Source organism: Callorhinus ursinus, unplaced genomic scaffold (genome assembly GCF_003265705.2).
Source record: "Callorhinus ursinus isolate GAN/ISIS: 27379988/994484 unplaced genomic scaffold, GSC_fseal_2.0 scaffold2, whole genome shotgun sequence".
Taxonomy (NCBI): Eukaryota; Metazoa; Chordata; class Mammalia; order Carnivora; family Otariidae; genus Callorhinus; species Callorhinus ursinus.
In genome coordinates, this window is record NW_027397064.1 from 30669519 (window position 1) to 30697292 (window position 27774).

General features: G+C 38.2%; 1 protein-coding gene across 3 annotated transcripts in view; it reads right to left on the minus strand.

Annotated features, from left to right (window-relative positions):
• Positions 1-17230: 17230 nt before the first annotated feature.
• CYP20A1 (cytochrome P450 family 20 subfamily A member 1) overlaps positions 17231-27774 on the minus strand; it is a 75584-nt gene continuing 65040 nt past the window's right edge. For all 3 annotated transcript variants that reach the window (XM_025893006.2, XM_073879847.1, XM_073879846.1), the window contains 2 exons: positions 22817-22906; positions 17231-22679 (listed from right to left, as the gene is read on the minus strand). In XM_025893006.2, the coding sequence (XP_025748791.1) occupies positions 22529-22679; positions 22817-22906 (241 nt within the window). In that variant the 3' untranslated portion in view covers positions 17231-22528. The remainder of the gene's footprint in view (positions 22680-22816; positions 22907-27774) is intronic.

Below are 27774 nucleotides of genomic sequence, written 5' to 3' on the forward strand. Positions count from 1 at the left end.
GCACGCGCGCTCCCCTCCCTCCGCCCCCGGACGCCCGAAAAAGATTCCCACCCTCGGCCACGCCGCCCGCCCCTCCCCCACTCTCGTCGTTTCCTAGCGACGGCGGGAGGGGGGGGCCGGGAAGCGCGCGGGAGTCGTGCGCGCCGTTAACCCTTCGGCCCCCGCAAGTTGCGTGGCTCGGGAAGTGTCCCCGGCGGCCTTTGTTGGTCCGAGTGAACGCGCTGCCCGGCTCGGCTGTCTTCCCGCCTGAGTCCTGTGCGACTCCCCTCTGCGTTATTCTCAACCTGAGGCCGAACCCCGTGGTCATTGGACTGTAGAGTAGGAGCCCACAGAACTTCCGTGCAGCTTTAAGTGCCTCCTTGCTTTCCATTTTTCTTTTCTTTAACCTCATCCATTCTCTTTGGTACAGATAAGTAAATTCAAGTTTCCTAATCCCAAATTTCCCGCACCCGGGATTTTTTGCACTTATTTGCCCGCTAAAGCAGTTGCCCACCCGCCAGGTTAGTCTTAGTTCTGCGCTCAATTCTCCGTCCTTTGGCCCTCAGCTTTTTGTGCTTGCTCAAATGAGATCGTTTTCTGTCATTTCTTTGGTTCTGTCAGCTTCCTCGCCTTTTTTTCTTCCTAGATCCAGTATTTAAAGTTTCGAAAACGGTTTTGCTGATGCTAATTTCCCTCCTCACAGCGTTGTTACATGGATAAAATAAAAGTTTATGTGAAAGTACTTTGAAAAATGTTAAGATGCTACAAAAATTCAAGGTAGACCATTTTGATTTTGCAGTTATTCTGTTCTTGTTCCCAGATACTGTATCTGTTTTCCTAAATCTTGACTACTCCACACAATGTAATCTTAAAGTTTCAGACAACTGCTGAGTTGTCCGTGACCTTAATTTATGCCATGCAAAGTCAGGGTTGACTACATTTGTAGTTCAGAACAGAATGCATGATTTAAACTCTTGTTCCTGGTTTTGTGATGTCTTGGCCCTCCTACAGTGATCTCCCCCCAAACTTTTTCTTCCCCAGATAATGAAAAACCTATATTATACTTTTTCAAAAAATCATTTGAAGGGGCGCCTGGGTGGCTCAGTCGTTAAGCGTCTGCCTTGGGCTCAGGTCATGATCCCAGGATCCTGGGATGAGCCCCGCATCCGGCTCCCTGCTCAGCAGGGAAACCTGCTTCTCCCTCTCCCATTCCCCCTGCTTGTGTTCCGTCTCTCCCTGTCAAATAAATAAAATCTTTAAAAAAAAATCATTAGAATGTTATGCCATTACAAATTTCTGGAGCAATCTCTGGTGTTGTTATATTGGCTGTATGATAAACACATTAGCAAATTATTTGGAATTTTCAATGTGGAACACAAATTAAAGAATATTGAAAATGGGGCACCTGGGTGGCTCAGTCGTTAAGCTTCTGCCTTCGGCTCAGGTCATGATCCCAGAGTCCTGGGATCAAGCCCTGCATCAGCAGGAAGCCTGCTTCTCCCTCTCCCTCTGCCCCTGCTTGTGTTCCCTCTCTCGCTGTCTCTCTGTCAAATAAATAAATAAAATCTTAAAAAAATATATTGAAAATGTTAATCTAGTCCATCTGCTTTTTTTCTTAATTTCAAACATCTATATTAGTGGTTCTCAAACTTAAGTGTAAGGAGCTTGTTAAAAATGAAAGCTGTAGGATTACACTAGAGATTCCTTAGAGGGTAGTGACAAAACCGGGGGTAGTTACTTAAATGATATATAAACTTGCTTCAGGGAATAAGATACATATGAATAATCAAGTGAATAAAACAAATTAGATGAAACTTTTCTTTCGGACTAAACTTCAGGGAATTAAAAGGCTACTGTTGAACTGTAACAAGCCCACCAGGTGAGTTAAGTGGTAAACAGACTCTTCCCCCATTACACTTATTTCCACCTAGCATTCTTTCAAATACTGTTTAGCAGTTAGCCCAGTAAACAGATCTCCGAAGCATGATGGTCATCCTAGGAATCACTGCCTGATGATTCTGGTGCTTTCCTAAATTGACTTGTGACAACCTCTTTGGACCTTCTCTATCTGAAAAACTCAAAGGGTTTAACTCAGGTCAGTTCTTAAATTTCAGTGTGGACTGGAATCACCTTGGAGGACTTATTAAAACACAAAATTGCTAGTTCCCACCCCCAGAGTTTCTGATCCAGTTGGTCTTTCCCAATTTATAGTTGTAACAAGTTCCCACGTGATACTGATGAAACTGCACTTCTGGCTCTGAAGGTCTGTGACTATAATTTCTGGCAGCTGATAATCACCACTAAGCAAGGAGCTTTTAACACAGGGAAGATAGAATGAGCTATCACCTCACACTTGTTAGAATGGCTAAAATCAACAACCCGAGAAACAACAGGTGTTGGTGAAGTTGTGGAGAAAAGGAACCCTATTGCACTGTTGGTGGCCATGCAAACTGGTGAGCCACTCTGGAAAACATGGAAGTTTCTCAAAAATTTAAAAATAGAACTACCCCACGATCTGGCAATCGCACTACTGGGTATTTACCCAAAGAATACAAAAATACTGATTTGAAGGGACACATGGACCCTGATGTTTATAGCATATTATTTGCAATAGTCAAGGTATGGAAGCAGCCCAAGTGTCTATCAAGTGATGAATGGATAAAGATGTAATATATATGATATATATATATATAAAATGGGATATTATTCAGCCATAAAAAAGAATGAAATCTTGCCATTTGCAAAGACATAGATAGAACTAGAGTGTATAATGCTAAGTGAAATAAATCAGAGAAAAACAAATACCATATGATTTCAATCATGTGTGGAATTTAAGAAACAAAACAAACGAGCAAAGGGGGGGAAAAAAGAGAGACAAACCAAGAAATAGACTCTTTAAATTATAGAGAACAAACATGGTTACCAGAGGGGAAGTGGGTGGGGGGATGGGTTAAATAGGTGATGGGGATTAAGAAGGACACTTATTGTGATCAGCACCCAGTGTGGTATGGAAGTGCTGAATCACTATATTATACACCTGAAACTAATATAACACTGTTAACTAACTGGAATTAAAATAAAAACTTAAAAAACAAAAACAAAAAAAAACCTCAGCACAATCTAAGGATCCAAGGCTTTAGATATACATCTGCTGCCACAAAGATAATTTAAGCAAAAAGGAAAACCACCACAAGTTCTATAAAAGTACATGTACCATGGGGCGCCTAGGTGGCTCAGTTGGTTAAGCGACTGCCTTTGGCTCAGGTCATGATCCTAGAGTCCTGGTATCGAGTCTAGCATTGGACTCCCTGCTCAGCAGGGAGTCTGCTTCTCCCTCTGACCCTCCTCCCTCTCATGTGCTCTCTCATTCTCTCTCTCTCAAATAAATAAATAAAATCTTTAAAAAAAAGTACATGTACCATGTATGTGTGTATATTATCTGAGTGGTGGGGTTATAGGGTTTTTTGGTTTTGATCATCGTTTTCCTAAAATGAACACGGATTTTTTTTTTTTTTAAGATTTATTTTTTTGGAGCACCTGAGTGATGCAGTCGGTCGGGCGTCCAGCTCTTGGTTTCAGCTCAGGTCGTGATCTCGGGGTCGTGGGATTGAGCCCCATGTTGGGCTCTGGGCTCAGACAGAGCAGACTCTGCTTAAGTTTCTTTCTCCCTCTGCCCCCCCCTGCCATGCACACTCTCTCTCCCTCTCTCTCTCTCAAATAAATAAATAAATAAATAAATCCTTTTTAATTATTTGAGAGAGAGGAGGGACAGAGGGAGAAGGAGAGAGAGAATCTCAAGCAGATTACCAGCTGAGTGCAGAGCCTTACCTAGGATTCGATCCCAGGAACCCGATAGCATGACCTGAGCCAAAATCAAAAGTTGGACGCTCAACCAACTGAGCCACCCAGGCACCCTGAACATGGATTATTTCTAAGAGTCCAGTGAAACTATTATCTCCCAAAATCAGAGCAAATATTTTTATTAATACTGCCCACGGTAACATTTTTAAAGCAATTTTATCATCAGCTTGATTCAAAGTAAGCATTATTATTTTTTTTAAAGATTTTATTTATTTATTTGAGAGAAAGAATGAGAGAGAGAGAGCACATGAGAGGGGGGAGGGTCAGAGGGAGAAGCAGACTCCTGGCCGAGCAGGGAGCCCGATGCGGGACTTGATCCCTGGACTCCAGGATCATGACCTGAGCCGGAGGCAGTCGCTTAACCAACTGAGCCACCCAGGCGCCCCAAAGTAAGCATTAAACATTCCTAGATTTTTTTACATATTAACCCACTCATGCCAAGTACAGTTGATTCTTTTAAAAATCAAATTGCAATTCTTTATAACCAATAAGTTATACCTTGGCTTTGACCCAAATTTTAATCCTCATTACCATCTCTTGAAATAAATAATGTTTCCCATCATCTATAGATCTGATAAGCAAGATTTTGGGGTTCATCATAGCTTTATGTTGAGTAAGTCAAGGCGAAGAAGAGAGCCTCTTGGCTTGCCCTTATAAATCTCATTTAGGGGCGCCTGGGTGGCTCAGTCATTGGGCGTCTGCCTTCGGCTCAGGTCATGATCCCAGGGTCCTGGGATCGAGCCCCGCATCGGGCTCCCTGCTCCATGGGAAGCCTGCTTCTCCCTCTCCCACTCCCCCTGCTTGTGTTCCCTCTCTATCTCTCTCTCTGTCAAATAAATAAACAAAATCTTAAAAAAAAACAAAATCTGTTGTTCAGACCACTATCAATATACAGTAGTACCCCCTTCGCCTTGGGGAATACATTCCAGGACCCCTAGTGGATGCCTGAAACCTTGGCTAGTACTGGACCCTACATGTACTGTTTTCTCCTATACACATGTAACTAGGATAAAGTTTACTTTACAAATTAGGCCCAGTAAGAGATTAACAAGAATAAGTAACAATGGACCAATTATACTGTAATTAAAGTTAAATGAATGTGGTCTCTCTTAAAATATTTTATTTTACTGTACTCACCCTTCTTAGGATGGTGTGAGATGACACCTAGATTGAATGTGTGAGTGAGGTAGGCATTGTTTTGTTTTTTTAAAGATTTTATTTATTTGAGAGTGAGAGAGAGACTGAGAGCATGAGCAGGGGGAGGAAGCAGAGGGAGAAAGAGAAACAGACCTCTCGCTGAGCGGGGAGCCCAATGTGGGGCTCGATCCCAGGACCCTGAAATCATGACCTGAGCCAAAGGCAGACGCTTTACCGACTGAGCCACCCAGGGGCCCCATGAGGTAGGCATTGTGATGAAGTGTTAAGCATCTCCTTCCCGACCGCAGTTGATGGCAGGTAACTAAAACCACAGAAAGTGAAACTGTGGATAGGCGAAACCACTGTACCTTAAATTGGGCCAGTTTTTTTTTTAAAGACTGGTTTATTTATTTTTATTTTTATTATTTTTTTAAGATTTTATTTATTTATTTGACAGAGAGAGAGACAGTGAGAGAGGGAACAGAAGCAGGGGGAGTGGGAGAGGGAGAAGAAGGCTTCCCACTGAGGAAGGAGCCCGATGTGGGGCTCGATCCTAGGACTCTGGGATCATGACTCGAGCCAAAGACAGACACTTAATGACTGAGCCACCCAGGCACCCCAATTTATTTTTAGAGAGAGTGTGTGCACGTGAGCACGCAAGCAGGGGAAGGGACAGAGGGAGAAAATCTTTCAAGCAGACTCCCTGCTGAGCAAGGAGCCCAACACAGGACTGGATCCCACAACCCAGGAGATCATGACCTGAGCCGAAACCAAGAGTTGGACACTCAACCGACTGAGCCACCCAGACACCCCAAATTTGGGCAGTTTTGAATGGACCTGAAAGGAGTCACAATTATTCAACATTTCATCATTGTAGTCATAAGACTGATGAAAAAGTGTCAAATTCTTCTGCTGGAATAAAGATGCACTATGTCTGCGGAATCCCTCTAACGTATATCATCCTACTAACTGTATCTTTTTTTTTTTAAGATTTTATTTATTTATTTGAGACAGAGAGTGTTGGGGGGGAGAGAGAGAGAGAGTGCGCGCGTGCTCACAAGCAGGGAGGAGGGGAAAAGGGAGAGGGAGAAGCCAACTCCAGGCTGAGCAGGGAGCCCAACGCAGGGCTCCATCCCAGGACCCTGAGATCATGACCTGAGCTGAAGGCAGACGCTTAACCGACTGAGCCACCCAGGCACCCTCTACTAACTGTATCCTTAAGTGAAGAAATTAAGGTAAAGTTCATAATACAATGCCTGACTGTATGGGCCTTAATATAAATGTTGCTTAACAGAACTGTTTACATCACACATCTTATAACATTTGTAAGACATACCCATTCAGGGGCGTCTGGGTGGCTCAGTCGGTTACGCACCTGCCTTTGGCTCAGGTCATAATCTTAGGGTCCCAGGATCGAGCCCCAAGTCAGCCTCCCTTACTCAGTGGGAAGCCTGCTTCTCCCTCTCCTTCTGCCTGCCACTCCCCCTGCTCATGCTCTTTCTCTCTGTCAAATAAATAAATAAAATCTTTAAAAAAAAAAAAAAAGACATATCCATTCACTCCGAACTTTCCACTCAGATTCTTTCTGCACACCATTGACATGCTAATCAACCATAATCATTCTTTTCGCTATTAACTCTTTGTCCCCAAATTTTCTCTTTTTTTTAAGATTTTATTTATTTGACAGAGAGAGACACAGTGAGAGAGGGAACACAAGCAGGGGGAGTGGGAGAGGGAGAAGCAGGCTTCCTGAGGAGCAGGGATCCTCATGCAGGGCTTGAACCTAGGACCCTGGAATCATGACCTGAGCTGAAGGCAAACACTTAACGACTGAGCCACCCAGGAGCCCCAAATTTTCTCTCTTAAATGGCATCAACCTTTCAGCTTTAGTATCCTTAACATTATTAAGAGTGTCAATCAGTATTTAGTGCAACTGGATCTTTTCATACATTTTTAAAATATATTAAAGAGTAGCATCTACGGGACCTAAAGAATAAAACCAGCTGTTTCATATCTGCACAAAAGTATTTCCTGCAATGTTATCCTGTTTCCTCATTTTACATTAAATGCTTGGAAACAATTAAATAAGAATGTCTTCCTTCTTCATGAAGATACTTTACCTTGAGAATTTCAAAACTAGTTTTCTAGCTGCTATTTTATCAGATAATACCAAGTTAGATATATATGTGTACGTATTTTATATATACAGTAAATATTTCAATGAAGGAATATATATATTTCAATGAAATTTAAAAGAATTCCTTTTTGTGCAATTATGTTTCCTGTTAGATATTACACAGTACTTAGAAATGCAAGCAGGGGTTTTTTTTTTAAAGTTTTTATTTAAATTCCAGTTAGTTAACATATAGTGTAGTATTTTAGGTGTATAGTATAGTGATTCAACACTTTCATACCTTACCCAGTGCTCACCACAGCAAGTGCGCTCCTTAACCCCCATCACCTATTTCACCCATCCCTCCACCCACCTCCCTTTGGTAACCACCAATTTGTTGTCTATAGTTAAGAGTCTGTTTCTTGGTTTGCCTCTTTTTTTTCCCCCTTTGTTCATTTGTTTTGTGTCTTAAATTCCACATATGAGTGAAATCATATGGTACTCGTCTTTCTCAGACTGACTTATTTCACTTAACATAATACTCCTAGCTCCATCCATGTCATTGCAAATGTCAAGATTTTATTCTTTTTTATGGCTGAGTAACGTTCCATTATACATATATATGTTATTATATTAATTGTATTATATTAATATCATATATATATATACAGATACCCCATCTTCTTTATCCATTCATCAGTTGATGGACACTTGAGCTGTTTCCCTAATTCGGCTATTGTAAATAATGCTACTATAAAGTCAGGGTACATGTATCCCTTTAAATTAGTGTTTTTGTATTCTTTGGGTAAATACCCAGTAGTGGGATTGCTGGATCATTTTAACTTTTAGCTTTTATTTTTAACTTTTTGAGGAAACTCCATACTGTTTTCCAGAATGGCTGCACCAGTTTGCATTCCCACCAACAGTGCAAGAGGGTTCCTTTTTTTTTTCACAACTTTACCAACACCTTGTTTCTTGTATTGTTGATATTAGCCATTCTGACAAGTGTGAGGTGATATCTCTTTGTAGCTTTGTTTTGCATTTCTCTAAGGGATGGTAAGCATCTTTTCATGTATCTGTTGGTCGTCTGTATGTCTTTTTTGGAAAAATGTCTATTCATGTCTTCTGCCCATTTTTTAATTGGATTATTCATTTTGGGTGTTGAGTTACTTATTGTTATTTTTAAAAAATATTTTATTTATTTCTCAGAGAGAGAGAGAGAGAGAGCACAAGCAGGGGGAGCGGCAGGCAGAGTTGGAGAAGCAGGCTCCCCGCTGAGCAAGGAGCCCAACGTGGGACTTGATCTCAGGACCCTGGGATCAGGACCTGAGCCAAAGGCAGATGCTTAACCAACTGAGCCACTCAGGTGTCCCTGATTTGTTATTATTTCTTAAAGATTTTATTTAACAGAGAGAGCAGAGTGAGAGAAAGAGAGCATGAGCAGGGGGGAGGGCCAGAGGGAGAGGGACAAGCAGACTCCCCACTGAGCTGGGAGCCTGGTGCGGGGCTCCATCCCAGGACCTGAGATCATGACCTGAGCCAAAGGCAGACACTTAACTAACTGAACCACCCAGGCATCCCTACTGATTTATTTTTTTAGAGAAAGGGGGGTGGGGGATGTTGCAGGAGGGGCAGAGGGAGAGGGCAAAAGAGAATCTTAAGCAGGCTCTATGCCCAGTGTGGAGCCAACGAGGGGCTCAATCCCACAACCCTAAAATCATGACCTGAGCCGAAATCAAGAGTCAGACATTTAACCAACTATGCTACCCAGGTAAGTGCCCCTTGGGTGTTGTTTTATAAATTCTTTACATATTTTGGATACTAACCCTTTAACAGATATGTCATTGGCAAATATCTTCTCCCATTCCGTAGGTTGCCTTTTCATTTTGTTGTTTCCTTCACTGTGAAGAAGCTTTGTATTTTGATGTAGTCCCAATAGTTTATTTTTGCTTTTGTTTCCCTTGCCTCAGGAAACATATCTAGAAAGAAGTTGCTATGGCCAAAGTTAAAGAAGTTACTACCTATGTTCTCTTCTAGGATTTTTATGGTTTCAGGTCTCACATTTAGGTCTTTAATCCGTTTTGAATTTATTTTTGTGTAAGGTGTAAGAGAATGGTCCAGTTTTCCCAGCACCATTTGCTGAAGAGACATTCTTTTTCCCATTGGATATTCTTTCCTGCTTTGTTGAAGAATATTAATTGTGGGTTCATTTTTGTTTTCTATTCTGTTCCATTGACCTGTGTCTATTTTGTGCAAGTACCATACTCTTTTTGATTACTACCGCTTTCTAATATAACTTGAAGTCCAGAATTGTGATGCCTCTAGCTTTGTTTTTATTTTCAAGGTTTGAAAATAGCTTTGGCGGGGCCCCTGGGTGGCTCAGTTGGTTAAGCAACTGCCTTTGGCTCAAATCATGATCCCAAAGTCCCGGGATGGAGCCCCACACGTCCGTCCAGCTCCCTGCTCAGCAGGGAGCCTGCTTCTCTCTCTGCCCCTCCCTCCTGCTCTGCTCTCTTGCTATCTCTCTCAAATAAATAAGTAAAATCTTAAAAAAAAAAAACAACACAGAAAATAGCTTTGGCTATTGAGAGTGTTTTGTGGTTCCACATAAATTTTAGGATTATTTGTTCCAGCTCTGTGAAAAATGCTATTGGTGTTTAGCTAGGGAGTGCATTAAATATGTAGATTAACAATGTTTGTTCTTTCATCAGTATTTTATACTTTTCAGAGTACAAGTCTTTCAACTCTTTGGTTAGGTTCATTCCTAGGTATCTTACTGGTTTGGGTGGGATTGTTTTCTTAATTTCTCTTTCTTCTGCTTCATTATCGGTGTGTAGAAATGCAACAGATTTCTGTACATTGATTTGTATCCTGTAAATTGACTGAATTCGTTTATCAGTTCTAGTAGTTTTTTGGTGGAGACTTGAGGGTTTTCTACATGTAGTATCATGCCATCTGCAAATAGTCAAAGTTTTACTTCTTTCTTGCTGATATGGATGCCTTTTATTTCTTTTTGTTTTCTGATTGCCGTGGCTTCCAGTACTATTTGAATAAAAGCGGTGAAAGTGAACATCCCTGTTTTGTTTCTGACTGTAGAGGAAAAACTCTCAATTTTTCCCCACTGAGGATAATATTAGCTGTGGGTTTTTCATGTATAGCCTTTATTATGTTGAGGTATGTTCCCTACTTTGTTGAGGGTTTTTATCATGAATGGATGTTGTACTTTGTCAAATGCTTTTTCTGCAAGCAGAGTTTTTTAGTCAAGTAATGACACAGTTAACTGATTTCCCATTCTCACCCCCAAACAAGAAAAATAATTATCAGTGATTAATATGTTCATAGTATTTATACACATTTTGGGTTTTAATCATATTTAAGATACCCAGGAAATTTTAATACCAAGTGCAAAAAATTTGGACATAGTAAATCTTTGAAACAAATGTTCTGTATGTGATCAAAAGATAAATGACTGGAATCTAAACTTTACTGTTTTTTTTTTTTTAATATATATACGTAAGTAGGCTCCATGCCCAACATGGGGCTTGAACTCATGACCCAGAGATGGAAAGTCATATGCTCCACTGACCTACAGTCAGGAGCCCCTAAGCTTTACATTTTTAGGTAAGCTTTGAAACTTTGTGATAGTGATAAAAACTTTGGTCTCAATTTTAGGGATATTTATGTAATGGTTGAAAATATTCTAAAGCATTTTTTTTTCAAGAAAAGCTTACTGTGCAATAGAGCATTCTGTGCTTTATAACTGTATGAATATACATTTTATGAAATAAGTTTAAAATTACTGAAGGACACATAAAATTAGTTTGTAAAAAGAAATAACTTATCTTTAGAAAGTCAGTAGCTACATAGCCCACAACGTCATACATTTTTTTGTTTAATTTTTATTGAAAGTTATATTTTTTGTCTCTTTAGTATGGAAATTATAAACATACAGTATGGAGAATGGTATGATAGATACATAAATACCCATTAATTAGAATAACAATAGCTTCTATTTTACCTTATCTTCCCGTAGTATTCTTTACTAAAGAACTTTAAGCATATAAACATGACATTTAACCCCTAAATACTAGGGTATTTAGATACTAAACATTTAGTATCTAATATTTAAATTATAAATTATAATTATATTATATTTTTATATTTTTTAAATATAAAAAAATAAAATATTTTTTATAATTGTATAATTATATGATTATATATAATTATAAATTATATTATAAATCTAGATATTTAGATACTAAATACAGTATCTATCTGTAAAAAACATTTTGCTACATAACCACAATATTGTTAGCACATAGAACAAAGTCAGCAATAATCCTCTCATACTATCCAATACCCAATGAAACACATTTTTCAAGAAGAAATGACTTTAATAAAGAGAGGAAATATTATATATCCAGAATACAACCTGGAGAGATTTTACTTAAATACTTAGTAATCTATAATAGTTTTCTTTTAGAGACAACAAAATAGCTTCCTTCCTTATGAAAGATAAAAAGAAAAAAATTTAAGTTTTTATTTTAATTACTTGGTGTTTACCACAAGTGCACTCTGTAATCCCCATCACCTCTTTCACCCATCCCCCCACCCACCTCCCCTCTGATAACCATCAGTTTGTTCTCTATAGCTAAGGAGAAAAAAATGTTTTCCATTAAACTATGAGAGTAGGCAATATAAACTTGAAATTGTTCACGGTAATATGTCTCTGTATAGGTTTATCAATGGTGTAGACAATTTATCTTGAAATGTATATGTTTTTGAAGAATAAAAATTCTTTAGTTCTTTAGTTCCTCCTAAAATTGGCTTTATGTATCCTTTCCACGTGAAAAATACTGAATTTCAGAGATAAAACATAAAACAGATAATAGTTTCCTCACAGCAGACAGATTACAAATCAGTTCACAAAAACTGATTTCTAAAATTAGCTACTTTTGTTCACACTTTTGTTTAAATTATGTTAAAGATTTTATAAAACTTCAAGCCTCAAAATGTACTGGGTTTTTATTACTGAAAACTGTACAGTGCTGACCATTTAATAACATGAATTGCTAACGGTTTGAAATGTGCCAATTGATTATGCCTTAAAACCATTAGAATCTCTATGCTGAATATTAGCTGACCTACAGCATATATGATTTCCAACACTTGCTAACTTTTATTTACTACAGTCTGTTTGTCAGTTTCAGTAATATTGCAAACAAAGAGGTTATACTTTGACAAAATTGCCAACTAAATACCACAGTGCATGGTAATAAGTGTTACATATCATTACAAGGTTGATAAAAATAAGGATATTCTTGACCACTGATTGCTATGTTCATGAAATGGAATGTAGAAGAGGTTAAATGGCAAAAAAATGATTCATGATTTTGTCAAAGTAATTTTATGTAGCCTCTTGGAAAGAAAGGAGAACAGAATAATTTTGATATTTTGAAATGGCAGGGAACACTGAATTTAACTACACTTAAAAATACTTCAGTAGGATTTCTTCCTTCCTCCTCCACAGGAATTAACAATATATTTCTCACAGATTTCTGTTAGCTACTTCTATTATCTAAATGTCTACCCCTATGAATAAGTGAATGACTCATATCACTGAAATATTTCACAGGGTTTTTATGATGATATTTCACAGAAAATTTCCATTTTACCTTTCATCTGAAAAATCTTTGGCAGTTATGATTAAAATACAGGAAAAGTAAAAGTTCCATCGTGAAATGGGGGTACAAGATGAGATGTTTACTGTACTAGAACACTTTTGCATCTTCAATATACATGTGTACTATGAAATTGCTTTTTTTTTAAGGTCTGGCATTTACGTATTGCTTATTGTGTATATAATTCTAAGACATCCTACAGAAGTTTAAACCACTTAATGATAAATAATAAATAAAACATTTATGGGTATTTGCAAGGAAAACTGGTATACAACCAGGAAATATAGCACTCATAACCACCGAGTCACAGCACCATGCCATGTAAGGTCAGATGTGTCTAGGGCTGGCCTCATGGGCTGCAACCAGTGCGGGCCCACAGAAGCCCACTGCTCAGAAGGGCCCTATGCTTGGGGTATAATGCTTTGAGGGCACAGTAGTGAATTCTTAAAAATTTTGTTTTTGAATTTGTGTTTTTTAAGTGGAGTCAGTGGGACCATGTAGCATGCACTGGGGGCTTGGAGACTACTTTCTTGCCTCCCCTGACAGGTTCTCAGTAACTAGCTCCCTGTTCCCTGGTGCCCTGGGCCCCACCTGACCTCCATCTCCCTAATCCTGCCAGTGAGCACTGCTGCCTTTTGCCCAGGGCAGCAATAGGATTGCATTAGCAGGGCAGTTGGTGAGGGAGGCCCACTTTCTGCCACGGTCATCCTCCAGGGGGGCCTGGGTACACCCTCCATGGGGAGGTCTGGCTTTCTGCAAGCGGTTTGTCTGGAGCATCTTGAGGCAGGGCAAGCAGTCAGCCCTGCCTTGGGCTGGCCACACCACTGCATGCTCATTGATTAGTCAGGGCTCTGTGGCCTACCCCTGATCCAGGTAAGTAATGAAGTCCTGGAGCAGAGATTTCAGTCCCTTAGGGAATCCCTTAAGGGTTATTCACCCACCATAGTTTGAAAAGAGCAGGCCCATGGGAGGGGAGATTGACTTCGTCCCCAGCCAAGGCCCCATATTTTCATTTTGCACTGCGCCCCACAAATTATGTAGTCAGCCTGAATTTATGCCTCTTACAATCAAGATAAACTAAAAAATCTTTATAAACAGCATGGAGACGGCTGGGTGGCTCAGTGGGTTAAGCATCTGACTCTTGATTTTGGCTCAGGTCATGATCTCAGGGTCCTGAGATCAAGCCCAAAGTCAGGCTCTGCGCTCAGTGGGGAGTTTGCTTGAGATTCTCTCCCTCTCCCTCTGCCCCTGCCCCTGCTCACGCATGCACATTCCCTCTCTCTCAAATAAATAAATCTTAAAAAAAAAAAAAAAAAAACACCATAGCACGGATTGTGGGACATCTCTTTTCAAGTGTTGTTTGTTGTAAGGAGACTACTATCCTATCTCTCAGTTATCAATACATAGTACACTAAAACAGCCAGTTCTTTTTGCTTAGGGGCTTCTTTTTCTTCTTTTTTAAAAAATTCTTCCTTTAGAGAATAAGATGAAACAAAAAGGAAATCTAAACATGTTAGGAAAAAAAAAAGTATATGCCTGAGCATATTCCCATATAACCTCTCCCAGTTTAAATTTCCCCCTTCCAAATGGGGATCAGATTCGAAAATTTCTATGGATTCTCTTAAATGTAACATAGTAATATAAAGCCTATTAAAGACAAAAGTAAATCAAAGCATCAAAGCTAACAAATTAATAAATCATACTTCTGAGCTCAGTTTAATTAACTGTCTTCAGGGATTCTTAAATTACTATAAACATTAATTTTTTAAAACTGCATCACAGAGGAACTACAATATAAAACACAAACAGCTCTTCCTAGCACGCATCTCAAAATTTCAGGCATCCATGTTAAGATTAAGAGTTCTTAAGTAAAAGTCATAGTTACTGTTACGAAAAGGTACTGGTAACTACCCCATTATTCTATTGCTTAATAAATTCACATTTTCAAAATTCAGGATGAGAATTCCTTCCTCCTAAACTTTGGTTCGCCATAATTCTGCTATTCTTTTCCTGGCCCCTGATGTGCAAAATAGAGCTTGATGGACAAGAGTTTGTGAAGTGAGGTAAAACGAAGTGAAAAGGTGTGTTGGTGGTACCTGTTTGGCATGCTGGATTGGAGTTCAAGCCCGAAGGAGCTTCTGAGGTGTCTTTGTACACATGCCTGGCCATTGTAGAGAAGTTTCTTGTGGTTCTGAGTTGACCTATGTAACTGTGGTTTAGATTTAGATCATCTCAGGGAGACTGGATCAGTTTTGGGGTTAACCAAGAGATTTGGTCCAGAATTTCCCAAACTTCCCGGGGCCCTCCTGTAAATCTTCCAAATAAGAAAAAAACAGAAACTCATATAACAGACTCATGGTTCTACTTCAATCCAAAAATTCACCCTGGGTTTGAAACCAGATCAATTTCTGATCATGGAGAGAACAAGATGACATTTCTCTTAGTGGGACTGCTGTGCTACAGAACTGCCCTATTGCCTGATTTGCATTTTTCAAAATTATAGAATTCCCACAGGGCACCATGGAGATAGAAATACACCACAGTGCCCAATTCTTATGATTAAACCCTATACTGGGAAAGATGAAAACCTCAAAGAGACAGACATAAAATTTATACACACATTAAGAAAGGTTGTCATGGCAACTTTGCTTGAAGATATGTATTTTTAAATCTAAGTAAATTTAACATTCAAAACACATTTGCATCTCCCTCAACGGTTCTGTATCAAGAATTTTTTTTTTAATTTTCAATCCCTTCTGAAGCTACACCTCCTTGAAAGCTTAACAAAATCCTATGAATATAATAGCAGCATACTTAAGCACATATTTTCAGAAGAATATGAGAAAAATCCAAAGTGAAAGACCAATAATCTTACTAGTTCCAGAAGCCCTAGGTTTCTCCCTCTAAAATTTAAAATTGTGAGCAGGCTATGCCATATAATCTCTACAAGGCCCTTTTAAGATCTAAAGATCAATTCTGTATTAGCTAATGACCTTGCAACAAAGGAAAAAATCATGAAAGTTGAACACACCTAGTGCTGCCCGATAATTACACAACAATTCATACAAATGACTACAGTAACTATTGTTTCTTAACCTACTCAAAGCAATTCTTAGTATTGTTTCATCTCACTCTGAAAGTTCTACAGTATTGCTATTTGGCATTAGTGTTGACAATTTTCCTTGATAAGACACCTAGATTCTTCTCTTCATGGACTAAAAACAGCAAAAATAATGGTTTGCCCTCTGTTCCTTGTGCTTCTTCCCTCACTACAGCCTATAACTGAAACCTTTCATGTTGTCTTGTAATCATCTAGAAGTTCTTCCCTTTCAGCCACTAACCTAAAGGATTCTTGAGCTACTTCCAAACCCAGGACCTAGAGAGCTGAGTGCTAGAAGGTTAAGCTTTGGAATGTTAGGACTTAGGTTTCTCTCTCCTGGTATAGAGCTCAGAAGAAGGAGAACACAGTTATAATGTCATGTCTGTTTTGTTCATTGCTACATTCCCAGTGCCTCACATAAGACCTGGCATGCTCAGTAAAAAACTGTTGCTGGACTAAGTAAGTCCCATTTCTTTGGATAGGAATATAAGTCAGAACAGAAGCATAAGGGAGAGTCAGTAGGGCTACAGGGTGCTGCGCTCTCACAGGGAAAAAGGGCGAGATAAAGAAGTGAGAGAATATGGAATTCAGGTGGCTTGGTTCTAAGACTACAGTTGTTCCTAGTCTAGAGAAACTCTGGACCATGCATAGTTTAAGGAACTGGCCAAGAGAGATGTTCCTTGAGACTCCTATTTGTCTCTTGGTCATGTTGGATAAAATGGGTTCTGTTCTATAGAAGACTCCTTCCATGAAAAGAGTGGGTTTACAGGATAAAAGGCGTAACTAAAAAGAGGGAAACCTACATCAAATACATTAGGAACAATCAGGGTTATTATATCAAGTTAAAATAGGTTTCTTTACAGTTGAACTTCTCAGCACTCCCAATATATTAATATGTATTTTAAATATCTGGGAAAGAATACAGTATCGAGGATCTGAGAGTGAATATGATCAAGTAAACTTTTCCTCAGAGTATCTCACAGGACAGTGTTTCATGAAACACACTTTGGGAAATAATGCTCTCGCTAACCTAATTAAACAAAACTGTGTTCCTTAAACATTTCCTGGTTTAATGATGAGCTGGTGATAGATACAGAAGGGAGAAAGGACTATTTGCTTACCAATATTTTGGTTGATATTTTGTACAACTACAGCCTATTCTAAATCTATGTTCACACCTGATACAGGCATCACTGAAAGATGTACACATAACATCTTAAATACTTCTAGTAATGGGATACTTAGCATATCACAAAGTACTATTAGCATTAGAGGTAGTTCGTCTACCTGGAAAACTTTTCCAACTATTAAATCATCACCTTTATTCTACATGCACAGAAAACCTCAATGAAGATCTCATTCATTTATTCAAAAATATTTATTGATTGTCTTTTTGGAGACAGGCACTTTACAACTTTATAACACAATGGTCAAGTACACAGTTTTATTTCCTACTCTTCTGTGTTAAAAATTGTAACAAGAATTTGCAAGTCTTTTAGATATAAATAAATTTGTGGTTTTTAAAATTACCAAACACAAAAATTAAAAAAATAAAATTACCAAACAGGATATTATTTGCTCATGCCATCTCATCACCTGCTATATAACAAGATCCATTCCCAGTCCCTAGATTCAACAAGGGAGTGGAACTGGACGAGGAATGTCATTTCCTGCCCTTTGGTTTATCACCTGGATGTTTTACAAAACGGCTCCCAACTCCAATTTTACAATTATCCATTCACTCGGGGTCATCAAAATAAATGTAGTGTTTGATTTACAGATTTTCAAATCTATTCCCATCCCACCCCCCAAAATCATTTCCCCAAAACCCTTATAAAAGTAACAAAGAAAAATGTTGAAAATTCACTAAGCAAACAATATAGTTATGATTGCAATGTGTAAAAATATACGTTATGTAGAAATAGGAAAAAATTTTATCAGTTATACAGCTACGCTTGAGTTGGTAGCATTAGTTTTCTTTAAGATTTCTTTTGACTGTGTTTGTTCTTTTTTAAGATTTTATTTATTTGACACAGAGAGAGAGATAGCGAGAGAGAGAGAGAGAGAGAGAGAGAGAAAGAGCACAAGCAGGGGGAGCGGCAGGCAGAGGGAGAAGTAGGCTTCCTGCATGAGCAGGGAGCCCGATGCGGGGCTCCATCCCAGGACTCTGGAATCATGACCTGAGCTGAAGGCAGCGGTTTAACCAACTGAGCCACCCAGGCGCCCCCTTAAGATTTCTTTATTTTAATACTGCTCTTACAATACCCTTTTTAGTCATTTTCTTTAGTTATTATGAACACTGTATCATTTGAAACTATTGCTTGATTCCCTCTTACATAACAAAATACACAATAAACCTCACTGAAGATACTAAGATAATTTGAAATTTAGATCTTTTACTTTCTATTTCTTAGCAAGTACATGCCTGTATTCATTTATAGTATTTCTTCCAGCAGGAATGAGAAACTATTTTAGCTTGTCACTGAATCTACTGTCACGCTCTAAAAGACTAAATGAGATAGGTATATAAAGTATTTGTTTTATAACAAACGCTCCTTCCACTCCCCTTTCTACTTGGAACTTAACTCTTGCTGTAAATTTCAGTCTCATTCCTTTGTGTCAGTGGAGGTCACTCTGGGTGCCTCAAAGCAACATTGTACGAAGCCTTTCTGGCTGTGCTGATTTCCTCTGATTTCTGTAGTAACAGTAACTGCTTTGTTGTCCTACCTGCCCTCCTGTGCCCTCCCCTCCTACCTTAATAATTGGTTTTAGTAACTTAGAAAACAGGCAAAGGGCTGGCTAAGAAGAGAAATAAGGTCACTCGTATCAATTTGTTGATATTATATAAACCTGCCCTTGAAAACAGTGTCCATTTCTCTCACAAGCTATCCTCTCAGGGCTACTAAATCTACACCCTGATGTTTACTGGTCACGACCTCACTTTTACAGACTCAGTAGAATTGTGTTTAGGCAGTTTTCAATCTGTCATCACAACCACATGTGAAAAAGCACACTTTGTGGGTTAACTGCACTTTTCATGGATCTGTAGGAAAAAAAATGAAGATGGCTTCAAGGGAAGAATCTTAATCTATTTGCCCCAGAGTTCAAAAACAATAGAAATTCTTAAGATTTCCTCTTAAAAGTTGAAATGCCACCTCAATCTGAATTAAATATTTTTCTTAGGATAGAAGAATAATTTCATTTTTTAAATGCTCATTTCAACACCATAGGCTATTCTATGGCTTTAGCAACTCAGATGTACAAAATATAAATTACTGTTTTGATAAATGGAGGAAGAAGTAAAGCCATTTTTAAAGTTGAAAAGAATAGGGATGCCTGGGTGGCTCAGTCGGTTAAACGTCTGCTTCCAGCTCAGGTCATGATTCCCATCAAGTCCCAACATCAGGGCCCTTGCTCAGCAGGGACCCTGCTTCTCCCTCTACGCTCCCCTGCTTGTGCTCGCTCGCTCTCTCTCTCTGACAAGTAAATAAATAAATAAAATCTTAAAGTTGAAAAGAATAACAATACCCACAAAGGGAAAGAGGAGAGAAAAAGAATGATGAAAATCTGCACTTACGTTCTGAGTGAGAATATTAATGTTTCAATTGTAGAAAACACTACTAGTTCATCAGATATTACATGAAGAGAATATTATATATAATACGTCTGTAAAAATTACAAGTGGATATAAAAGAGAGTAGAAGCATCTACCCCAGAAGTTTACAACTAACTCCAAGTAGTGGGACTACAGGTGACTGAATTTCCTATTTCTGTGTTTCTGTATTTCCAAGATTTTTCTACAGCAAGCCTATATAATTTTCATGACAAAAAATAGAACATTTTGTTTTTAAAATATAAACTATTTTAAAATACGACAAACAAATTTTTACATAGGGTCTATAAATAAGATAGAATCTACTTATATAAGAAAATGGAACTGCACATTTATGGGCCAGATAAAACAGCACATGAGTTTTTCATTTTTCCCAAACACATGCACAGAATCAATTCTGCTTTGAATTTTATTAGCACAAAGTGTGGAAGAGCCCTTTCTTTCCATAAAAAAATGTGTTTGTTTGTTTTAAGAGATGGGAAGAGAGAGAGAAGGGGGGAAGGAGGAAAGGGAGAGAGAGAATCTTAAGCAGGCTCCACACCTGGCGCAGAGCCTGACCCAGGGCTCAATCTCATAACCCTGAGATCACAAGCTGAGCTGAAATCAAGAGCCAAACACTTAACCGCCTGAGCCACCCAGGTGCCCTGTGCTGGTGTTTTTAACAGTAAACTTCTCAACAGTTGAAAAGAATGCATATCAAAATCAGGTAAGAAATAGTTTTAAAAAACCCAAAAAGCTACAGAATTTAAGAGTCCTGCTTAGAGTCAAGCTACAAGCCATTTGTGACACTGAGGCTACTTCAATTCCAGTCTTTTGATAAACACAAAGGGCCAAGAACAACAGTGAATGGACTGACAGTATTTTTATTTTTAAAAAATCCTCTAGAAGATAATTTATGTGTAATGTTTTAAGTCGGTCACGTAACCATGGATAAAATGTGCTTATTTAGCTGATTCTCTTATTTTCCTTGATTCAAATCATTATTAGTAATTATACAGTGGCTCATTTTTGGCAATATGCCAATTCTCTCACTCTCTGGCTCAGCTGCCCTGTTTTTGCCTTGATCATTGCTGATCAGGTCTCACTTGCTTTATTTATTTTTTTATTTTTTTTAAAGATTTATTTATTTGACAGAGAGACACAGCGAGAGAAGGAGCACAAGCAGGGGGAGTGGGAGAGGGAGAAGCAGGCTCTGCGCTGAGCGGGGAGCCCGATGCTGGGCTCGATCCCAGCCAGGACCCTGGGATCATGACCTGAGCCAAAGGCAGACGCTTAACACCTGAGCCACCCAGGCGCCCCATGGTCTCACTTGCTTTAAAATTCCACTTATCTCATCTGATTTTACTGACACTTGGTTTACATATCAAGTGCCTACTCTTAACTTTCCATTGCCAGTTTCCAAACCAATTAAGGTACTTGGATAACAAAGGAAGATGCTCTATATACACAAAACCATACAAAATGATGGGAGGGAATTTAACAGTGTGCCTTTTTGGAAACAACATGATGCTGGGAACTAAGAATACATTTCACTTATAGTTTTAGAATTTAAATTATTCCATAAATTAAATATTTTTGTCAGAAATAAAAGCTGCATCTAATTACTTAAATTCTATCTTAATCACTCCTAACTAGTTCTAAAATGTTAGCTATCTGACCATAAACACAGCATAAAATACCTCAATAACTAGGGTACAATCTTCAGACTAAAATTACAAGAGGAATTCAGCAGTGTCAAAAATAAACCCACTTGCAAACAGTTATCATTTTTCTTCCTTTCCTCTCTATCTGCACTTGGCATATTTCCTCCAGTTGTTGTCTTAAAAAAAATTTTTTTTCAAGAACAATGTAACCAAAAAAAGTGGACTAAACTACAGTGCTATCAATAAAAAAGTATTAAATATAAAACTTATCAGTACTCAGTGTAAATTTTCAGACAGTTAAAAATATTTTTTAAATAGCCCCAATATTTCTTTGCTTACTAGTGAGGTTGACCCTTTTTTCTAAAAGTTGAATAGCTATTTCCCCTTCTAAAAGTTGTTTATTCATGTCTTTTGGCCATTTATCTATTATGTTTTCTTACCAATTTATTCAAACTATTTATATATCATATGGATATTATCCCTGTCATATATTTTGCAATGTGTGTTTTTTTTAAAATTTGGTTTTGGTTTGTGGTTAGTGCTTTCTTGTTTCTTAATCATTAAGTTCATTATGTGACATAATATGACATAATAGTAACAAATTAGTAATTCAGTTTGTCCCACAAATGAGAAATGATGAAGTAATATAGTGCTACTAAAATTTCCAGCAAAACAGAAGGAAAGACAAGCCTCAATCTTAGTTTGTTACTTAGAAGGAGCACTTCAAAACACATTCAGTCATTTCCAAATGACTCAGAACCATTTAAAACAATGAGCCTTGTATAAGTCATGAAATGAACACTATTATCTGGGAGGCATAAAAGTAAGCAAATACAAGGTGGGTTATTCAACCTAATAATGATGATTAAACATAAGCTAATTTATATTTAGAAAATAAAAATATTAGTCCAAGACATAAAATTACCCAAGAAATAAAATTATGGGAAGTCCTTGTTTTCCCCCTTTGAAATGATTTAAAGTATGAAAAGAAGTTAGGATTATGTTTCCCTTTTATGAATATTCAGAAAACATGATTCCCCAAAGTGTGGATAATAATGTTTCTCTTCAAGAATATTAGCGATCAAACTAAGAAAAATAATATGAAAATAATGGCACAGAAAGTGATAAAACAAAACAAAACAAAAAGCAAAATACAACAAAAAAAGAACATGATAAAACAAAAATTAAAACAGAGAGCTTCCTGTTAAAATTATCATTATATTGATGTAATAAGTATGAATGTATATCATGCATTAAGAAAGTCTGATATGCAAAAACCCAAGTTTACATAATGAAGTACTTTAGGTATTTATATTCCATAGTATTACTTGATTTATAAAAGGATTCAATACAGACTTTTTAAACCATCAATATCCTCAAGAAAGTTAAATGTATAAAATTTTAGTATCTCTTTGAGACAGTGATCCAAGCTTCTTCCTTGGATGATGTTACCAGTTCATACTTGGTTTCAATAAGTTGTCCATCCACGGAAAGTAGGTGCAGCCTCCTCACCAATACACTCAGAAGTACTGTGGTCACCATATATGCAAACCTAGTCAGGAAGAAAGCTGACTGGTTACTAAAGATTAAAAATTACGCTTTAATTATATAGATTGCTCATTCCCATCAGCAGTCATCATCAAAATTCTAAGTATAAAATCTGGCATCTTTCCTTTCTCTATCACTCACCTCAATTCTGGGCATTCCTGTGTGCCTGAGAATCCAAGCAAGGAGAAAGTTTTCATCATCGATTCATCATCAAACCGGTCTGGATCAAATCTAAAAAGAAGGTTTGGGGCAAATCACAACAGAGCTCCATTGGCATTTTGTATATTTGTACTATAAAAACATAGGTATATAATAAAGTCTGAAAAGTACTGAAAATAAAAACTGCTGTCACAATTATATTTTAATTTCACCTATTAAGGGCAGCTCAGTTGGTAAAAGCGTCTGACTCTTGATTTTGGCTCAGGTCATGATCTCAGGGTCATGGAATTGAGCCCTTTGAGGTTTTCTCCCTCCCTTTCCCTCTGCCCTGAGGGATAGGGCACAGGCCTGGCACAGGCACACACATTCTCTCTCTAAAATAAATAAATAAAAATCTTTAATAAATTTTACCTATTATGTTCTCAAACTATTAAACATATATTTAGTTTCTTTTACTAAATGTATTATTTCTAAACAATAGATACAGAATACATTTCTCTGGAACCAGCAAGGAATGAAACTGTAACATGAGTGTGCATCATTTTATGAGATATAAGGATAAATCATACAAAATCACATAATGAATATTTAAATTTAAGAGTGTTCAAAACATGTTATATGAGACCATCTCATCAATATGCAAAGCATTTTATACTGCCTCTTCAATTAAAATGTATTTCCTAAAACTAGATACACCAGATGTAAAATTATATTCATCAATTATATTATATCCAGACTTACTAGTAAGTGAGGGAAATGAAGAGGCTAAGAAGAGTTTTTCCTATTGTACAGAATTTCACTCTATAAAGTCACTGGTGAAATGGGATATATAGAAACAACCAAAAACGCAACCACTATGGAACATAAAAATTCCTCTCAAAAAAAATGTTAGGGACACTTGGGTGGCTCAGTTGGTTAAGCATCTCCCTCTGACTCAGGTCATGATCCCAGGGTCCTGGGATCAAGCCCCGAATCGGGCTCCTTGCTCAGTGGGGAGCCTGCTTCTCCCTCTGCCTGCCATTCTCTCCCATTCTCTCTCTGACAAATAAATAAAATCTTAAAAAAAAAAGTTAAAAGATCTAAACTGTGCTATGAGAAAAAAAAAGAATTCTACTTCATTTTCTTTTGAAAAAGTGTAAATTACCTTTTACTACTGGAATATACTAGACTCACATTATAGTCCACATAAAAATTGTAACAAATAATTTTCCTTTTAAGTTTTTATTTATTTATTTCAGTAATCTCTGGGGCACCTGGCTGGCTCAGCTGGTGTAGCATGCAGCCCTTGATCTCAAGGTCATGAGTTCAAGCCCCATGTTGCAAGTAGAGCTTACTTTAAAATAAAGTAAATAAAATAAGATTTTTAAAAATTAAATAATCTTGGGGCTCCTGGGTGGCTCAGCTGGCTGAGCATCCAGCTCTTGGTTTCAGCTCAGGTCATGATCTCATGGTTCCTGGGATCAGGCCGTGTCAGGCTCCACGCTCAGCAGGGAGTCAGCTTGGGAGTCTTTCTCTCCCTCTGCTCCTCTCCCGAAAAACACAAAAACAAAACTTTTTTTTTAAGATTTTATTTATTTATTTATTTATTTGAGAGAGAGCAAAAGTGATCACAGAGGGAGAGGGTTCAGCAGACTCACCACTGAGCGGAGAGCCTGATGTGCACCTTGATCCCAGGACCCTGAGATCATGACCCTAGCCGAAGGCAGATGCCCAACTGACTGAGCCACCCAGGTGCCCCTAAATAAATAAATCTTAAAAAAAAAAAATTAAGAAATCACTATACCCAAAATGGGGCTTAAGCTCACAACCCTAAGATCAAGAGTGACATGTTCTTCTGACTGAGCCAGCCAGGCACCCCAATCAGCTTTTCCTTTTAGCAACTATCTTGAAAATTGAGACCCTAAATTCTACCCAAAGATATCTATGTATTTTTAGATTAAATAAGAATCAAACTTGGGTTGCCTGGGTGGTCCAGTTGGTTAAGCATCTGCCTTCAGCTTAGGTCATAATCCCAGGGTCCTGGGATCGGGCCCTACATCAGGCTCCCTGTTTAGCAGGGAGCCTGCTTCTTCCTCCCCATTTGCCTGTCGCTCCCCCTGCTTGTTCTCTTTCAGACAAATAAATGAAATCTTAAAAAAAAAAAAAGAATCAAACTTAATTTTTCCAATTATTTTGTAAAACACCTCACAACTGGGGTGCCTGGGTGGCTCAGTCAGTTAAGTGTCTGACTCTTGGTTTTGACTCAGGTCATCATCTCCTGGTCATTGGATTGGGCCCTGTGTTGGGCTCTATGTTCAGTGTGTGGTCTGCTTCAGATTCCGTGTTGGGCTCTGTGCTGAGCGCAGATTCTTTTTCCCTCCCCTCCAGCCCCTCCCCACCTCAAATAAATAAGATATATTTTTTAAGATTTTATTTATTTGAGAGAGCGAGAGTGAGAGAGCGAGCACGAGTGGGAGGAGGGAGAGAGGAAAAGCAGTCTCCACACCGAGCAGGAAACCCGATGCTGGACTTGATCCCAGGACCCTGGGATCATAATCTCAGCCAAAGGCAGACATTTAACTGATTGAGCCACCTAGGCATCCCTAAATAAGATCTTTAAAAACAACAACAACAACAACAACAAAAATCCCACAAAAAACCTCACAATTTTAAGGATTAAGAATAAAATGAAAGCCAAACTAAAAGTAGTTTCATCCTAAATACTGAGGGATTTTGTTTTTTCAGCTTTACTAAGTATATTTGACAAATAAAATTGTAATATATTTAAAGTATACAATAGGATGATTTGATATACATACACGTTGTGAAAGGACCCACTCTCAAGTTAATTAGCATATCTACCACATTATAGAGTTATTATTTTGTGTCTGTGTGATGAGAACACTTAATTTCTACTCTCTTAGTAAATCTCAGTTATACAATACAGTATTAGCATACATGGTCACCATGTTATACATGAGATTCACTAACCTTACTCATAATTGAAAATTTGTACGCTTTTACTAGCAGCTCCCTATTCCCCTACCCCTACCCCCAGCCCTGACAAGGACCATTCTACTCTGTTTCTATGTGTTTGACTTTTTTTTTCTTCTTCCAGATTACAAATATAAGTGCTACAATGCAGTTCTCTGTCTGGCTCTTTTCACTTAGCATAATGCTCTCCCATGTTGTGCAAATAGCAGAATTTCCTTCTTTTTTATGGTTCAATAATATTCCACTATGTAGACAGATAGATAGGCAGGTAGATAAAAGACACAGATACGTGTATATGTATAGAGATACACACAGACAGATACACACACACACACACACATACATATAGTGGAATATTCACTTCTTTATCCATTTAACACCTGTTGGGACAACTATTATCAAAAGGACAAGAGATGACAGCCTTTTGGCCGGGAACTGCCATCTTCCAGTAATTCGCCAAAATGAACAACACAAAGGGAAAAAGGAGAGGTACCCGCTATATGTTCTCTAGGCCTTTTAGAAAACATGGAGTTGTTCCTTTGGCCACATACATGTGAATCTATAAGAAAGATGATATTGTGGACATCAAGGGAATGGGCACTGTTCAAAAAGGAATGCCCCGCAAATGTTACCATGGCAAAACTGGAAGAGTCGACAATGTTACTCAGTAGGCTGTTGGCACTGTTGTAAACAAACAAGTTAAGGGTATGATTCTTGCCAAGAGAATTAATGTACGCATTGAGCATACTAAACACTCAAGAGCGGAGATAGCTTTCTGAAGCGTGTGAAGGAAAATGATCAGAAAAAGAAGGAAGCCAAGGAGAAAGGTACTTGGGTTCAACTGAAGCACCAGCCTGCCCCACCCAGAGAAGCACACATTGTGAGAACCAATGGAAAGGAGCCCGAACTGCTGGAACCCATTCCCTATGAATTCATGGCATGATAAATGTAAAGAAAATAAAAGACCTCAAGACTGTAAAAATGTTTCTCTTAACTGAGTGGAAGTGTGGTGTCCTTTCCCCCCAAAAAATATTTAAAGCAAACTTTGTGTCCTAAAAAAAAAGACAAGAGATGACAAATGCTGGCAAGGATGTGGATAAAGCAATCTACACATTTAATGCAATCTCTATCAAAATACCATCAACTTTTTTCAAAGAAATGGAACAAATAATCCTAAAATTTGTATGGAACCAGAAAAGACCCTGAATCGCCAGAGGAATGTTGAAAAAGAAAAGCAAACCTGGTGGCATCACAATTCCGGACTTCAAGCTCTATTACAAAGCTGTCATCATCAAGACAGTATGGTACTGGCACAAAAACAGACACATAGATCAATGGAACAGAATAGAGAGCCCAGAAATGGACCCTCAACTCTATGGTCAACTAATCTTTGACAAACCAGGAAAGAATGGCCAGTGGAAAAAAGACAGTCTCTTCAACAAATGGTGTTGGGGAAACTGGACAGCCACATGCAGAAGAATGAAACTGGACCATTTCCTTACACCACACACAAAAATAGACTCAAAACGGATGAAAGACCTAACTGTGAGACAGGAGTCCATCAAAATCCTAACGGAGAACACAGGCAGCAACCTCTTCGACCTCAGCCACAGCACCTTCTTCCTAGAAACATCGCCAAAGGCAAGGGAAGCAAGAGCAAAAATGAACTATTGGGACTTGATCAAGATAAGCTTTTGCACAGCAAAAAGAAACAGTCAACAAAACCAAAAGACATCCCGACAGAATGGGAGAAGATATTTGCAAATGACATATCACATAAAGGGCTAGTATCCAAAATCTATAAAGAACTTATCAAACTCAACATCCAAAGAACAAATAATTCAATCAAGAAATGGGCAGAAGACATGAACAGACATTTTTCCAAAGAAGACATCCAAATGGCCAACAGACATGAAAAAGTGCTCAACGTCGCTCGGCATCAGGGAAATCCAAATCAAAACCTCAAT